At 39.3% G+C, this 16946-nt stretch overlaps 2 protein-coding genes across 3 annotated transcripts; one reads left to right on the top strand and one right to left on the bottom strand.

Annotated features, from left to right (window-relative positions):
* Positions 1–381: 381 nt before the first annotated feature.
* Positions 382–16607, bottom strand: LOC143342724 (uncharacterized). 2 transcript variants are annotated; one of them, XM_076766902.1, is made up of 9 exons: positions 16596–16607; positions 9617–10364; positions 8499–9091; positions 8087–8416; positions 7941–8009; positions 7315–7870; positions 6966–7245; positions 6678–6863; positions 382–6585 (listed from the first exon to the last, which is right to left on the bottom strand). In XM_076766902.1, exons 2-9 carry the CDS (start codon positions 9771–9773, stop codon positions 4944–4946), a joined length of 3813 nt encoding a protein of 1270 aa, XP_076623017.1. In that variant the 5' UTR covers positions 9774–10364; positions 16596–16607; the 3' UTR covers positions 382–4943. The 2 variants fall into 2 exon arrangements, with proteins under 2 accessions (XP_076623017.1, XP_076623018.1); XM_076766903.1 differs by having other exon boundaries at positions 6966–7224.
* On the top strand, positions 11253–15182 carry Scpx (Sterol carrier protein X-related thiolase). Its single transcript, XM_076766907.1, has 3 exons — positions 11253–11914; positions 12013–12388; positions 12538–15182. The coding sequence occupies exons 1-3, from the start codon at positions 11485–11487 to the stop codon at positions 13352–13354; spliced, it is 1623 nt and encodes a 540-aa protein (XP_076623022.1). The 5' UTR covers positions 11253–11484; the 3' UTR covers positions 13355–15182.
* Positions 16608–16946: the final 339 nt, after the last annotated feature.

Genomic DNA, 16946 nt, shown 5'->3' with positions numbered 1-16946 from the left:
ATGAATAAAGGAACAAAGAAACGACGTGGTGCATTTAGGTCTGGATTAAATTACAAATAAAAAATATAATAAATTCTGAGGACGATGACGAATGTAGTTACAAAAGACATTAAATACACGAACAATGCACGATGAAACTATGGATTATTCTCTAATACTATTTCTACCTTTTACATAAGCTTGATCACTTTTTCTTGATACCGTTAAAAGTAATAGAATTCGCGGTAGAAATAGTGTTATACAGTTTAGAAAAATTTTTGATGAATAAAGGAACAAAGAAACGACGTAGTGCATTTAGGTCTGGATTAGATTACAAATAAAAAATATAATAAATTCTGAGGACGATGACGAATCTAGTTACAAAAGACATTAAATACACGAACAATGCACGATGAAACTATGGATTATTCTCTAATACTATTTCTACCTTTTACATAAGCTTGATCACATTTTCTTGATACCGTTAAAAGTAATAGAATTCGCGGTAGAAATAGTGTTATACAGTTTAGAAAAATTTTTGATGAATAAAGGAACAAAGAAACGACGTGGTGCATTTAGGTCTGGATTAGATCACAAATAAAAAATATAATAAATTCTGAGGACGATGACGAATCTAGTTACAAAAGACATTAAATATACGAACAATGCACGATGGAACTATGGATTATTCTCTAATACTATTTCTACCTTTTTACAACAGCTTGATCATTTTTTCCTGATACCGTTAAAAGTAATAGAATTCGCGGTAGAAATAGTGTTATACAGTTTAGAAAAATTTTTGATGAATAAGGGAACAAAGAAACGACGTGGTGCATTTAGGCGCGGGGCACGAAGGAGTTAATAAATTCTCGACGGTTGAACAATATCGCTGGTATCGTACACGAGAAGCACGAAGGTCCACCCGCGCAAAAGGGTAGCCGCTTAAATCACGCACACTGTGTATCGCGTGGCTTCGTCGCCAAAATCGATACGACCACACGCAGCTTCGCGAAGTAAAGAGCGCCGACAATGAATTCGCAATTTCACAGATCCCCCTCTTCGACGCTGAACAGAAGGCGTCGATCGAACGCCCGAGCAAAACACTGTGCACGATACACTAACGAGCATATGTCTTCAACCATCCGTCTACATTCTTCGATGTGATTTATCGTGTACGATCATTTTCCGTCGCGTTCTTCGATGTTAGTCTCGAGGAAAGCCCGTTGAAATCGATATCGATGAGAAATAAAATGAACAATGAAAACGATCTGTAAAATCAATTACGATTTAGAGATGTTGCTCGGGGAAGATCACAAAGTGTAAGCAGTTGCATAATTTGCTCGTTATATTGAGAAAAAAATATTTCAGCATAGTCCATTTATTTAATAAACATTTTTGACCTTCAATCAAGGCCTTCTTCGGTACAGAAACGTTACTTGTTAATACCTAAAAATATAGAACTATATGTATATAAATATAGCGAGAGCACGCAATTATCTGATTGCGTGTTGTTCTTCTTCCTGAATTTATATACACGTTTCTATCAATAATAAATAAAAAATATAACTAGTAATAATAAAATTGCGTATTGTCCTTACTAAATTTATATACGTGTTTTTAGATATTAACATTTTTGTACGGAAAATTAATCAAATCGAAGACGTTCATTAAATAAATAAACTGCGCTTCCGTGCAGTACGGATGCTGCGATATCTGTGAAGATCACAAAGGATGGATAATTGCGAATTTCATGGCCGAACGCACAATCTACTCCATTTAACGTCAAACAGAACACATTTGCACGCGAGTATATTTTATTCAAACGTATTATTTCCTCTCGGTAATTTTATTACAGAAATTTGAAAAAAAAAAAAAAAAAAAGAAAAATGAAGTGAAGATAGAGAGAAAGCAACGGATAATAAGAGGATCTCGATGAGGGGATCGATTCGCCATTTTGTCCCTCTCATTGTACAAAGAAAAAGGTAATGATAACGCTAAAAGCTGTACAATATGTATTTATACATTCTGTTGCTCGCATACTCGCGCTCGTGTTACAAGTATTACGTGTCTGTCGCGCGTGGGTACATGCGAATCGATAAGCGGTCTACATTCTTTGAAATCCGCACGGATATGCCCTTTAAAGCATTCAAAGATGAAACGACGGACGAGGCTATCGATCACCGTGCGACCGTTCCGTCGTTCGACGAACTTATTATTCATAAATGAAAAACTGGTAAAAAGTACTCGTCGACCGATATAAACTCTTAATTTTTCAACAAACTTCTGACGAAGACATTTATAAAAAAAAAAATCAAACGAGATCGTTGCGAAATAAAAAAAGAAAATGATTTCGCGCGAAACGATAGCACCAAAATCCAAATTTCCTGCGACGAAAGGAATGCTACGAGTCGCGCGTAGGCGGATCACGTGAGAATTTCAGAGATCCATAGAGATTCCCCGACACGCGTGGATCGAAGCACCGTAGCCGTTTACTCGCTAAAAGACCAGAGAGAATTCATCCAAAGGAAGAAACGTGGCATTCGCGGACCCGCGGAACCGTGAATCGTTAAATCTATAAATACTCGCAGACCGTGAATAAAAAAAGAAATCTTAAATGTACGTTCAGGTACCGCAACGGCGAGCGAAACGCGCGAACTAACCGGACGATGCAGAAACGAAAGAGCTATGGATCTATGGAAATACGATATCACGACCACGCCCACGGATCTGCGAACGAAACTGAACACCGAGACGCTTCGGTTCCTCCGCGTCGCAACGGCGGAGGAAATGAAACGTACTCGGTCGGAATGCTTTAAAGGGTGAGACAAATGGGTACGAAGGAAATACAGTGTACGTAATGCGGGATCACGGTTTTGTCGAACGAGTGCTGGCGAGGATCCTCGGTAGATTGCAATGTTTTATTAAACAATTGTTTTCCAAGGATTTTGCGTATTTGCTACACATTATTTACTGTGCGCTTCGCCAGTGTTATCTACGCGAGACGTTCTGACAACGATTCGTTTGCTTGCCAACTTACAATTCTACCGTCTAACGATTAAACGCCCGTCGAGACGAGATCGCTAACAAAGGTACAGGATCGTCTTAAGCGATAGAAGGTGAAAGTATTTCCGTCGCCGGGGATTGTCGTGTTACACATACGTAAACGTACACATAGGTTTCGTTTCGTGGTTCTCTCGACGCGAGCGAGATCGTTTGGAAAATCGTTATGCATAAAGTGACGAAACGAAAACTGGTTGGTAGGGGCAAACGAATCCTCGCCAACGGTACTTTTGCGTTCGATTTTTATCGATGGTAACGCGAACGTGATACGAGATCGTCGCGCGGCGCAGTCCTTTCTCCGTTCTCGTGATTTTCCCCGATCTCGCGCGACCGATTGACAAGAATTTCCACGTTGCGGCCTCGAGAAAAAGAAAAATAATTCAAGGGAAATGTACGAAGTGGACCAGAACATAAACATTGCATTTTTATTAATACAGTTTTGAAGGTTCATTGATACGTCTGTTTCGTAAATCGAACCCATTGCGTAGAGGCAAGCGAAGACAAAACGAAGACCGACCCGCGAAACGAATTCCAAGGAGAATCGACGGAGAGAATCTGTTCGAAAGCGAACTTTCCACGGGTCGACACACCCGACGATAAATACGTCTGCTTGCGTTCGTTCGCGCGTACGCGTGGAAACAGACGTTTCGTTGCCTTACGTACAATCCTAGAAGGTAAATTCGATCACCGAACCGACGCGCGTCGCTTCGATAATGCGATCCAGATCTTAACAAACATTGTACATACATGTATACCGGGAGCTGCAGCGATTGTCCCTGGACGAAGATTCAAACTCGACGAACAGTAGTTTTCGAAATGGTTATTTCGTGTCGCGCGGCCTAAAGATTAAAAGCGTTACAGCACTTCCTCGCTCAGCTTTTGTTACTTTTATATTTTCCAGTATATCTTTACGAAAGTATTATCGATAGATCGATGGGATTTTTCCCAGTGAAAACGAGACCAAACACGATGTCGTTAGCACTATTTTGAAACTATTGTTACTTGTAAATAAATGTATGTGAACTCATCTATTCGTTGACAATACCCTCACAGCGATACAATGAGAAATATAAAAGCCTTTGAATAATCCCCCGTTTGAATTCTCACTTTGAACGAGGAATTACTGCACCGTCGTAAAAAACATAATTTAATGGACGAAAATCGTTCGGGGGCAATCTTCGAAGCTCCGTGCAGTATGTGTGAATTCGAGCTCTCCGTGAGTGTGTACGTGTGATACCTTTTATATCTATATATTTATATAGTTTATTTATATATGTATATAGGCGAAACGATCGCACAGAAACGTAAATCCTCCGCACGAGAAGATCTCACAATCTGGGACCACTTCCCCTCTTCCTCCAGGCGAAGAGATAACACGCATAATGTCCCAAACTCGACGATACGAGCTGTCGTATGTACACCGGGTGATAAAAAAGTTCCCCGTGACGTTAGGGCGCACGAGCGCCGCCAGTGAAAAAGTGATCGTTCGAACAACGTGCATGCGCAAGGTAGATGCACGGAAGACCAAGCATTGCGATATTTTGATCTTACACTTGTCGTTGCGTTTACCTCTTATCAAAATATGAGAATCCTATATTTATATGACTAATTGTTTACCCTAATACGACCAGTGGGTTCAAAAACGACAAACACAGCATAAAATAAAGTCTTGTATTGGCTCTTGTCACTCGAAAACAACGCACAAACGGTCTCGTACTCGTCTGCCTCGCGCACACACGAGGATTTATTTCCCAATGGCGGCGTTCGTGCGCCCGTAACGTCACGATAACCGTATCGCTCCCCGATGATACAACGTACAAGACGGTCGTCGAAAGCGGCGCGAGTCACTTCTCTTCGTACGAATTGCAACGAGGGCGCGCGTTTTGTCGCGGTTTGGCGTCTCTTTACCAATTGTTACCGCGTCCCCGACCCCTGAAACCGTTGCCCCTGAACTGTCCGCCACGTTTCAGGCCCCTGGGCATGAAACTGCCGATCGCTGGGCCGCGAGGCCCTCTGTCCATCCAGGGCGCTCTGGGTCCGCCCCTGAAGCCTCTGCCGCGCGGTGGGCCGCCTCTCCACGGAGGAAACGGAACGGGACCACCGATACGTGGTCGGAAATTGGGTCCCACGGGTCCCTCGAAATCGTAAACCCCGGAGTGAGCGTCCGCGGACACTTGCGGAATAGGTCCGTTCACGCCCGCGTCGATGCTGGTCGGCGTCTGGGGTCCGTTGGCCAGCATTCGCTTCTTGCAACTCGCGACGTCGTTCTGCTCGTCGAAGCTGCCGTTCGTCGACGGTCTCTTGAGATCGTTGCTCGCCGGATCGTCCATTTGCTCCGTCGGGAGCTGCTCGATGAAACTCGGTTCTTGGCCAAGGGCCTCGAGCGACTCGCCGATGTCGCAGGTCTTCTCCGACGCCAGCGGTTCCGACTGCACGTGCTCCTCGTACTCCGATATCGGTACGTACTGAGCGTGCTGTGGGTCCTTGGGATCCGTTATCACGGGCACGATCGTCACCGTCTGACTCGGCGGTAGGTCGTCGGGCTCCACGGACGGCAGTTCGTGTTCGTGAATGAGATTCGACCCGCCTGAGTAAACGGGCTGGTCCAGGTCGCGGGAGTTAGGCGTACCGTGCGACGATCTACGATCCAGAGACGACAGGGTTTGCACGATTTCTTCCTGATCCGCTTCCGGCACAAGCTCCACATTCGCTGGACTGTCCTTGTCGTCCGGTAGCCCTATCGGCATACCCTCCTCGTCGAGAATAACCACCGTGTCCGGTGGTTGTAACAACAGCGGTCGACTGTTGGGCAAGATCTCGGGCGAGGACCTGTGATGGTCCTGTGACCGTTGTTTCCGACTGTTTTGCAAGTTCCTCTGTTTGTTGTGGTCGTCGGAATATCGGTCCCGTCGATTCCTCGGGAAACCCCGACCACCGCGGCCACCTCTTTCGTTCCGATGGAACGCCATGTCCCGATGCTGATGCTCCGACGGCTGCGAGTACCTGCCACGCATCTGCGGCTCACCGAGGAATTCTTGACTCGATCTTAAATTATGATTGTCGCGGTACTCGAAGTCCTGTTGCGGAAAGTCCGGCTGATTCTGATGCATCGGGTGGAACTCCTGCTGACCGAAGTCTTGGTTTTGCAGGAAGCTAGGCGGCGGCCTGTTTTGGTGGAAATTCGACTGGGATGGATGAAAATCCCCGGATGGGTTGTGACGAAAGTCCGCTTGGTCCTGGTGAAACGACGGTTGACCCGGATGAAACTGAGGCGGCGGAGGTGGTGGTGGCGGGGGCCCCGAATGCATCATTCGCACGTCTTGCATCATTTGCCCGTGCGAGCCCGGCATTTGCCCGGAGGGAAGCGGGATCATACGCATATCCATGTCCATGTGCTGAGACGACGCTGACGGATTACCGACTCTCATGTCCCTGTCCTGAGACCTCACGTCGACCAATACCCTTCCCTTTGGTTTACTGTCAGTCTCGTCGTCCGACATCTCCATATCGACGCTTTCCACGATGTCACCAGGCTGCATGTGTTGCCTGATTTTACATCGCGAACGGTCGTAATGTAAAACTGTTATTTACAATTACTTAAATGTATTGCAACGATTATCGGTAGTTTGGTGTCTTACCGGTAATCCTGATCGCCCGTGGACCATAGACTACTACTATTGGGTATCGTGTTCATAGAACTCTCGCTGACGTTGTGATTCGCCGGACTTCCTGTCAAGCTGATCAGATTACGATGATCGACGTCCGCTGCTTTTATCAGCCGATACGGTAATTGATTTTCCACGTTCATCGGGATTGGTATTACTCTGAAAAATAATATTTAGCGACCCGTGCACAAACTCAATTTCACTTACACTCGATCACGTGTGTACGGTTTTGCTAATTACTGTAAGTATTTGATTCGTTACCTATGATCCACGTCTCCAGTGGTACTTAGGAGAGATTCTTGCGGCTGAGGATCGTCGTACTCTACCGGATCTGTAAATCCAGCTTTTTCGTACATAGGGGGCGATTCTGGCGTTTCAGATAAAATTTCATTTTTTCCTCTACCAGTGTTTACCCACGTGGTCTCGTTACTGGGGTCCCACCTATCCGAATCACCGTCCATCCATGTCTTCGTCTTATCATCACACTCACCAGGCCAGGTTGGGTTCATACTATTTTTGCCTGAAGATATAGCGAAACCCGCTATGTTAAAAAGTATTTATTATTTTATAGTCAAACCGTCGTAATTCGCATTGCTGACTAAGCTCATACCCTTTTCTTCCCACTTGGCCGGTTCCTTGATACTTTCGCTTGGAGGAGTCCACGTGGGAAATTTAGGTGGCAACTTGTTATAACAATTTTCATCGTCAAGAAATATAGGTGGAGGTAACGGCGGAGGTGGCAAGGGATTAACGGTATTGTTAGTAGTAGGGCCGTCGAAAGGACCAGTGATATTACTCTGACTGTTTTGACTGGAGTAAGGGGAAGGGGTATGTGACTCGCCGGACAAGTTCCTTACAGGTAGTGGAGTACTGTGACTTAACTGGCAATTATTTACACCCAAGGTCGTACTCTGATTACTCATCATTCTTGAGATCACAGGGGTTACCGGATGCTGTCCTAATATAGGTGAATGTCTATAACTCGAACGCTGTGGAGATTCCACTTGCGCGTCGGAGATATCTAGTCCAAGACCCGGGATTCCACCGGGGTCTTGGGATCCGTCAGAAGAAGGAAGAACAGTCTTTAAAAAGCTAGAGATATTAAAATCTGCATTACTACTTTCGTTCTTGGAGGGCCTCAAGTTGATCACTTCTATTGGTTTAGCCTGATAAAAAGTATGTAAAATTTTTATAATGTCTTGATAGATAATAAATGCACATTTTAATTAAATATACCTCTAAAGAATCGTTATATTGTTGCGACATTCCAGTAGGCGTCGATGATCTTTCGTTAAATAAATTTCTCTATAATAAGAAGAAAATATGACAACTACGACAACATTTACCAAAAACGATATAGTTATCGAAATGCAATGTCTTACCATACTACCAAAATCCATATTTCCTCCTATAAAGGACGAAAAATTATTAGTAAAATCACCAGAATCATTGCCTTGACCCAATTCTGGTGCTGGTACTGGTACAGGATCATACTCGTGCGAATATGATCCATACATCGATGGTGGAGCTACATCTATGATTCCTAACTGACTTTGAGGCTGATCCTCATCTCCTGGAAGTTCTATATCGCTATCAGGACTCGGAGATGGGGCGTTTATATCCGGCGACGGAATTGGAGAAATCAACGTAGGTAAAAGTTCGTCCAATTTCTTTTTCAAATTTTTCACACGACTCCCGAAATTCCTGTATGCCTGTTCACAGACAGCATTAAACATTAAACCATAATGGGAATTACAATTAAGAGTATTTGCGATTTCCTTTAAATATACTTACATTAGTAACTATTTTCACTTCTCCTCTCTGAGTTTCATAAAATTGATCAGCCTGTTCTAATAGCTCAAGAACTTGTGTCCTTTCTCTGATCTCTGCTTCTAGTGCGCGAACATAATTTTCGACGTTTCTCACTGCCGAATCAACTTCTTTCTCTGCATCTTCTACTCTCCTGCGATCTTTCAAAGAAGCACACAATTCTTCCGCGTTTTCTACATCGATATTACTTTCCCGCAGATCTCGTAATCGTGCGTCCGTTGCTTGTTCCAACGTCGCACAAGATCTCATTGTAGAGATAAGCAGGGCAGCTTGAAATTCTTCTGGAGGTGCCATCGGTTGAGGATCTAATTTCTTTTTTGGAGCTGCTGAAATTAACCCGGACAAGTCTGCAAGGAACTCCTCGTCGTATACTTGTCTCTGATCCCATATTTTGAAAATCCTCAGTATACGATGTTTCACTTTTTCATCTCTGACCATGGTCGTTGCACGTTGTAGAGTGGTGCCCCATGACTCCACAAACTCAAAGTTTTTTCTTTTTGAGTATTGGATAACATCATTTGCCAGGTAAAAAAGTGTGAGACGATGCTCAACTTTTACTGTTATTCAAAAAACATTGCAACATATATTACAATGTTAAAGTAATAAAATAAAACATACGCAAACAAGAAAAACATTTAAACATATAATTATAAATAAGTATTTTCAATACATAAATTATATTAATAATATTCAAGTATAAATAACAGATTAAAATATCAACACATTCAAAACAAACAGTCCAATAGTCAGGCTAGTTCTATATGGTGCCATAAATGTTTATTAAAGATAAAATTATCAAAGAAATCTATTGTCTTTTCTCCATAAGATAAAAGTAATGTATTCTGCCGCCATTGTCAATATATTAAATCAATTGCAATTTATTAATCTTGGAGTTGCAATTAATTCTGAATTAAATACACCAATGATCATAACACTTCTCAGTAATTGCCATAAACAACATTCTTTGTACAAGTAAAACCTTTGATACAGATACCACGAGGACTCTATATCGACAATAAAACAAAACAACTACCGAAACTTTAAAATTTGTTTGGCTTCAAAGCGAAGAGACAAAGACTCACCCTTTTTCAGCACTTGTAGCCAAGTAGCAACAATCTTTTTATGATGTTGTCGCCTTTCCAGACACCAGGCTGAAAGACCTTGTATCGACTCCTGTGAATCCTTCAGTGTGTGAAGTCTTCGCTCAAAGAGCTCCACATCAAAGTCACTTGTAGCCATTATGGATTAGCACAATTCATTTAATAAGCAATTTACAAACTCGATTCGATATCACGCTTTAACGTGAACCACCGAGAGGAACACGTGGAACGTTGTTCGGGTATCATAGGTATAACGTCTACCTAGCCAATCAACCTAACCAAATAAGTGTTCCTACTGCGTCGGTCATCGGGGCATTAAACATCGTAAACATTCATCGGGAGTCAGAGCATTTTATTCCCCGAGTTACGGTGTCGTTTTCCAGTTCCACGGACGATGTTTCGCACAGAAAACAACAGAAATCTTTATAAACCACTGGAATCGGAGTCCGTGTATTCCGCACGCTGAAGACACCGCTTTCGCGTCAGTTACAACGCTCGAAGAAACTTCCCCAATTCGGCAAATTAATCCGTCGTAACGATACTTTCATGCACTCGACGCTATCACACGTACGGCATGTCAACTTTCACAGTGCATTTCAAAACTATCGTATTTCTATATGACCGATCTTGAAAACAAGAGTCCGCCATCTTTTCGGAACCAAAACACGAGCGCGCAATGGCCGGCGCGATTTCCTAGTACAGTGACTCTCAAACTGTGGGTTGCAAACCCCTGGAAATTCACGAGCTCTCAATAGAAAAATAAAGATACATATAATTTTTACACCACATACGAAGTTATAAGTTGAACCTATTATCAATATATCTTAATTTTCGTTTTAAAAGATAATATAGCCAACAAAAAATCTGTTTACAACAATTAATAGTTACAATTTCTTACGTCAGGGTATCGATGGGAAAGCTATGTTTATTAGAACATTTCCTCTTTTCGTTTTTTATCGTTTGTTTAAGAAACCAAACATAGTTTGGGTTATACAGGATTAAAATCTAACAAAGGGAAGATTAATAACAGCATCCACTGATTTTAATAAAATTTGTATAGGATGGTAGTTCTATACCTGTGTAGACCACAGGTACATGCCCATAAACTTTTGAACAAAGAGTTGTCAATGTTTAGGAAACTTTCATTTTACTTATTTTCAAAATAATACAAAGAAAAAAATATTATTGCATCTTTTGCTTACAATGGAATAGGTTTATGTAAAAGCCATCTCGAAGATATTACAATTCCCGCCAAAAGAGAAAAAAAGGACCATCTTTTGTTTTGTTCTTTCGATAAACTCTATTTTACAATTTTAAATCTTTTCTAACAATATGGGAAACAGAAATGGGAGAGTGGGACCACATAGTTTTGCATTTTATACTGAACAAAATGATTTCTGGCGAGGCAAAATGACTCGTCTAGAAATAACATATTTATTAGTTTAATACGATTATATTTACGAACTTCATTTAACAATGGACATATTTATCGACAGAAATTACTGAATATGTACTGGAAGCGACATCTCTAGAAGAAAATTCATGAATAATTTACCCAACAACGTCGATTTTCCATTTGAGTCTCCGATCTCTTTCAAACTATTCGTGTTCATCTGTTAAGCGTGGTCGAATGTGGTTACTATAAAGTAGCCTCGTCATTCAGTGATTTTATTTTATTTTTTTGCGATTAGATATGTACATGAGAGATTAAAGTTCAACTTTATTTGCGTTATTTATTAATAAGTTACTGCACGTCAAGTTAATTAGTAAGACTGCTGCACGAGCGTTAACATCGCGAGCGTTTCATACGGATTTCGATTTCCCTGCATTTCACTTCAAGAGGACTCAAGATGTCACCGAAAACGAAAGTTTACGTTATTGGTGTCGGTATGACAAAATTCGAGAAACCAGGCAAACGAGATGACTTCGATTACCCAGATATGGCAAAAGAAGCTGTTACAAAGGCTTTACAAGATGCACGTATTTCCTACAATTCTATTAAAGCTGCGTGCGTTGGATATGTTTATGGGGACTCCACCTGTGGCCAAAGGGCATTATATCAAGTTGGTCTCACCGGCTGTCCCATATACAATGTAAATAATAATTGTTCAACTGGTTCAACCGCTTTACTCATGGCTAAGCAACTAATCGAAGGTGGTTCTGTTGATTGTGCATTGGCTCTTGGCTTTGAGAGAATGGAAAAGGGCTCCCTAATGTCTAAATTTTTGGACCGTACAAATCCTATGGATAAACATGTGGAACTTATGTCCGAAATTGCTGGTAAATAATGCAATAATATACGTATTTAAACAAAAAACTAATTCCTGAAATTTAAAGGGCAACTTATTACGCAACTTTTTCCTCATCTTTAATTTCAGGCATAGATGCAAGTCCAGTTACTGCCCAGCTATTTGGAAATGCTGGACTTGAACACATGAAGAAATATGGTACCAGACCAGAACACTTTGCAAAGATTGCCTATAAGAATCATTTACATTCCACGAACAATCCTTATTCTCAATTCCAAGAGAGATACACTTTGGAACAGATATTGAAATCTCCAAAAGTATTTGGACCACTTACTAAGCTTCAGTGCTGCCCAACATCAGATGGCTCTGCTGCTGTAATTGTTGTTAGCGAAGACTTTGTACATAAACACAAACTTGAGTCACAAGCAGTAGAAATTGTAGCAATGGAAATGTCTACAGATCTGCCTTCAACATTTTCAGAAAGGAGTGCTATCAAACTTATTGGGTAAGAGCACATTTTTATACGGATGACAAATAATGCTTCATCTCAATGAACTTTTATTCCTGAACTATGAACAACAGTTTTATCTAGACAAAGTTCATTTTTATTTTTTCGAGTTAAAATTAATCACGTTATTTTTTGTTTTGTTACAGCTATGACATGACAAAAAATGCCGCTGAGAAAGTATTCACGCAGACGTCTTACAAACCAACCGACGTGAATGTTATAGAATTACACGATTGTTTTTCAACTAATGAACTCATTACGTACGAAGCTTTGGGTCTCTGTTTACCCGGTCAAGGCGGGAAATTAGTTGACGCGGGTGACAATACGTATGGGGGAAAATTTGTGGTAAATCCGAGCGGTGGTTTAATCTCGAAAGGGCATCCTTTGGGAGCAACAGGATTAGCACAATGTGCTGAACTCTGCTGGCAGCTTCGAGGTCAAGCTGGTAAAAGACAAGTCCCGAAAGCGAAACTTGCGCTACAACATAATATAGGCTTAGGCGGGGCAGTTGTGGTTGCTCTGTATCGTTTGGGCTTCCCCGAGCGAAGCTTACTCCAAAAGAATGTGAATGGAAATGCCGATCCAAGTATTTTCAAAGCGTATCCGTTGTTCAAAATATTAGAAAGTGCGATGGAAGAAGATGAAGACAATCTGATAGCCAACGTTCGCGGCGTATATGGATTTAAAGTGATAAACGGGCCGGGTGGTGCAGAAGGCTTTTGGGTCATAGATGCTAAAGTAGGAAAAGGGAAAATTGAATATTACGGAAAGACTAAACCCGATGTTACAATCATAATTAACGATGTAGATATCGTTGATTTTATATCTGGAAAACTGAATCCGCAGAAAGCTTTCTTCCAAGGAAAAATTAAGATTCAGGGCAATATGGGAATGGCAATGAGACTGATCGATTTACAAAAGCGCGCTGCTAAAAAAATTGAACTTCTTCGTTCTAAATTATAGATTCTGAAATTTTGCCTTTAGAAAATATTATTGATTGATAATACAGTTGATGTAAATACGATATCGATAATGATAAAAAGAAGTTTCACGGGATTAACATTTGAGACGGTAGAATAGTACATTACATAATCGTGCAATTACGATATCAAAGTCGAAATCAAGATACTTGAACCTGGAATTATATTCGTTTTCATTCCTATTGTATAACATTGCTATAATAGCAATATAGCAAAAAAGAAAAAAGTAGGAAGTTCATGACTTTTTATATGAGATATGAAACTATATAATTAATGAATTTTTATATGAGATATGAAACTATATAGTTAATATATTAACATAAAATTTTATTTTTATAAATAACGAAATTACTGTTGCTTATAAAAGTCGCTATCAGTAGTAAGAGAATATCAGTACAAAAAGTTGCGTAATGCGTGTAAATTGTTTTAAAACACTTCAGGTCAGTATTCGTAAGGGCTGTATTTAGTTTGGAACCCTAAAAATATGGTTTTCAACTAGCTTGAAAAATGTCATTTCTCGAAAAACAGTTTCGATGTTTGGCGCGTACTGTCTAAGAATATGTTTATTTTCAAACTGGACAGTCTTCTTAATAGAATATTCATGATCAAATAAGAATTGGGCATAAATATGTATATGCTCATTAAATGCATAAAAATAGCACGATAAATCAAACGATAAGTAAATGCAATTAGCAATGACGTAAATGGAATTGCAGTCAATTGTATCCGAAACTTTCGAACGATCGTTAATTGATTTAAATTAAATCTGAGATTAATTTTTAGTAATTTCTTGGATTTTAAGCCAGATTGGCTTAAAAATTTGGTTAGATTCTAAGCTGGATTAATTTATCTCGATCTGACTCGTTTGTTAAATATTATATGATTGTTATATCACGCGTGTAGTATAAACATATTGTTATCATTTTATTAACAAGCATTTGTTATACATCTTGTTTACATTTTAGGGATACTCTATAAGAAGTGAACACAATCTAAAAAGAAGAGAGAAGATTACAATTTAGTATGAAAAGATTATTTAAAAAAATACTTTTAATTATTTGCATTCTTATGGAGTATCACACCTTTTATAAATGACTCTACAATGCACTGATGGAATACTTACTATTGAATTGTTAATAGCACAGTAGTTGGAAACAGGGTGCAACGAAAATGTTTATACAATATTTATAAGAAGAAAGGTGTAGGTTTTTATACTTTTCCAGATTATTTTTATTATGAAATAAATGAAACGCAAAAAATCAACATAAATTTTGTTTTTATTTTAAACGAATAATATTGTTCGCGTCTATTGATATAAATTTTAATGTTTTATTTTGTTTTAAATTCGCATAATCCTTCGTAATTAAAATATTGGATATCGATTAATTTCGCGGTCAAGTTTGCTGTTAAAAATAGCATTGCCGATTAAAATGTTCAAACCGATTTACCCTCACGGATGTTTATGTTTAAATTGCATAAATAATAAAGGTTAATATCCGAGACTCTAAGTAATGGTAATGTGCATAAATGAAACATTTTAATTCAAATTGAAATATTTAAAGGGATAACAAGATATATTTGCAAATGATATTACACATGAACTCAATGCAGTGTAACGATTCACTGTTTACCATTGGATAAAAATATTCGATAATGAAATAAAAAAACGTATCTGCAACTTCGTAAATATTTGTTTGTGCATTGGTAATAATAATCAGTAAATAATCATATGCGAAAATATTAGTACGACATTGTTGGCTTTAATAATCTATAGAGAAAACAGTAAAAATAATTAAGTTCCATTTTTTTTTTTTTAAATAACAGAGCAGTCAACAATTTTCACGATCGAAGCTTGTATTGCAGTGGATGATTTATAAATTGAAGTTGCTATAATCGGTACAGCGAAGTCGTAAATTGAATAATAAATCGCAATGTTATAGGACTTTGAACTAAACTCTGTGTATATTCTCGCAGTGTACGCCAGACTTGAAAGCCGTTTTTCAAGAAATGACATTTCTCAAGCCAGTTGGCACGATTTCTCGGTAACCAAGAGGCCGATTGCCTTGAAATTTAACGCACATGTAAATACACCTCTATCATCTGAACTAAAATAAACTCGATATCTGTAAGTTTTCTTTTTACCGCTCGAAGAAGCAACAAAATTTGGCGAAGATGTCGAATTATTTCTCGAACATGCAGATATTCTATTCGACTCGCGAATTTTCTTATTTATTTTAGTTCACGTGTAGCTACATTTACGCAGAATATAAATCTTCTTCATTGAATTAAAGAAATTCTAGCTTGGCAAGACATACGTCAATATACAAGGTGTTCAAGACGCATTTGTGAATACTAATTGTAGACTAAATAGTTTACAGTCAGTCGGAAAAAGAGTCAAACTTCTTTTTTTAATAAAAATCTCAAATATCGCCAAATTTTTAGAACTTATTTTTATTAAAAAAAGAGTCAAACTTCTTTTTTTAATAAAAATCTCAAATATCGCCAAATTTTTAGGACTCCACGTTTAGAGTTTAGATAGACAGACCTTAGATACGCTGACGACCATGAGTGTACTTAGGTGAACCGGTTGCTTAATAATTGATAAGATGCAATATTGTTTTGGTGCAAGGTTCGAGTTGATACTATCGTAAATTACTTTTAACAAATGTTAAACGTTAAGAATTACATATATAATTATAGTAAAAATGGTAATTGTGATACTAGCGTAGATAATTTTGAAGGAATTATTAGGGTCGTTTAATTACTGTCACTCCACAATGGCGAGCACAGACACCTGACTTAAATATCGCCGAACCACCGTTAACAGTTTTGGAAAACAGAGTGAAAAATAGATTCCCTTCTCCAACATCTTTAAAGCAATTGGAAGACGTTTCGATAGAAGAATGGGATAACATTCCACTGGAAACTATTCAAAACTTGTACGAGTCTATTCTAAGAAGGTTAAGAGTTGTATTAAAGACAGATGGTTAGCTCAACCCAATATTAATAAAACGGTACAATACATTTCAGTTGTTTCCATTATTTTGTCCACCCTCTCTATATATCATTATAGATTCTATATCATATTTTGAAAAATTATTAAACTTTTTATACGATATTTATTATTATCAAGAGCTAATAGCACCAAGAGCTAGGATCATCAGTCTTCCCTGCACAATAGCTTACGAAAGACAAGGAAATTAAACAATTGGTCTATTTTATACCTCATCTTCGATGAAATTTACAGATAAGTTGCAGAATCTGGCTACATCTACGTCTCTGAAGCGAATAACACTTGCTGCAGTAGTTTTGGCCGCCATTTTACCCTTTGCCTGGCTTTCTACGTGTACGCCGGTGCTAGGCGGGTTGCCATGTTTCAGGCGGACTACGCCAAATCCTTAAACACTTATAATTATAAAATAAAGGCTCGAAGGTTTCTTTTTTAACTTGTACCACGAGTTCCAAAGTATTAAAAATCTTCTTCGAAAGACTCCCTTCAGACTCCCGTATAATACAGTTAATACGTTACGCATACTTTATAATAGTATTTTTTTTTTAGCTGATACTTTTGTTCA

This window comes from Colletes latitarsis, chromosome 6 (assembly GCF_051014445.1).
Source record: "Colletes latitarsis isolate SP2378_abdomen chromosome 6, iyColLati1, whole genome shotgun sequence".
NCBI lineage: Eukaryota > Metazoa > Arthropoda > Insecta > Hymenoptera > Colletidae > Colletes > Colletes latitarsis.
Note: the sequence above shows the minus strand (reverse complement) of the source record. Positions and strands in the feature narration are given on the sequence as shown.

Coding starts and splice junctions, on each gene's coding strand:
- LOC143342724 (XM_076766902.1), bottom strand. CDS start 9,773: ATGGCTACAAGTGACTTTGATGTGGAGCTCTTTGAGCGAAGACTTCAC. Junction 9,092..9,616: donor GCTACAAGTGCTGAAAAAGG/GTGAGTCTTTGT, acceptor TTTGAATAACAG/TAAAAGTTGAGCATCGTCTC. Junction 6,864..6,965: donor ACTGGAGACGTGGATCATAG/GTAACGAATCAA, acceptor ATTATTTTTCAG/AGTAATACCAATCCCGATGA.
- Scpx (XM_076766907.1), top strand. CDS start 11,485: ATGTCACCGAAAACGAAAGTTTACGTTATTGGTGTCGGTATGACAAAA. Junction 11,915..12,012: donor ACTTATGTCCGAAATTGCTG/GTAAATAATGCA, acceptor CTTTAATTTCAG/GCATAGATGCAAGTCCAGTT. Junction 12,389..12,537: donor AGTGCTATCAAACTTATTGG/GTAAGAGCACAT, acceptor GTTTTGTTACAG/CTATGACATGACAAAAAATG.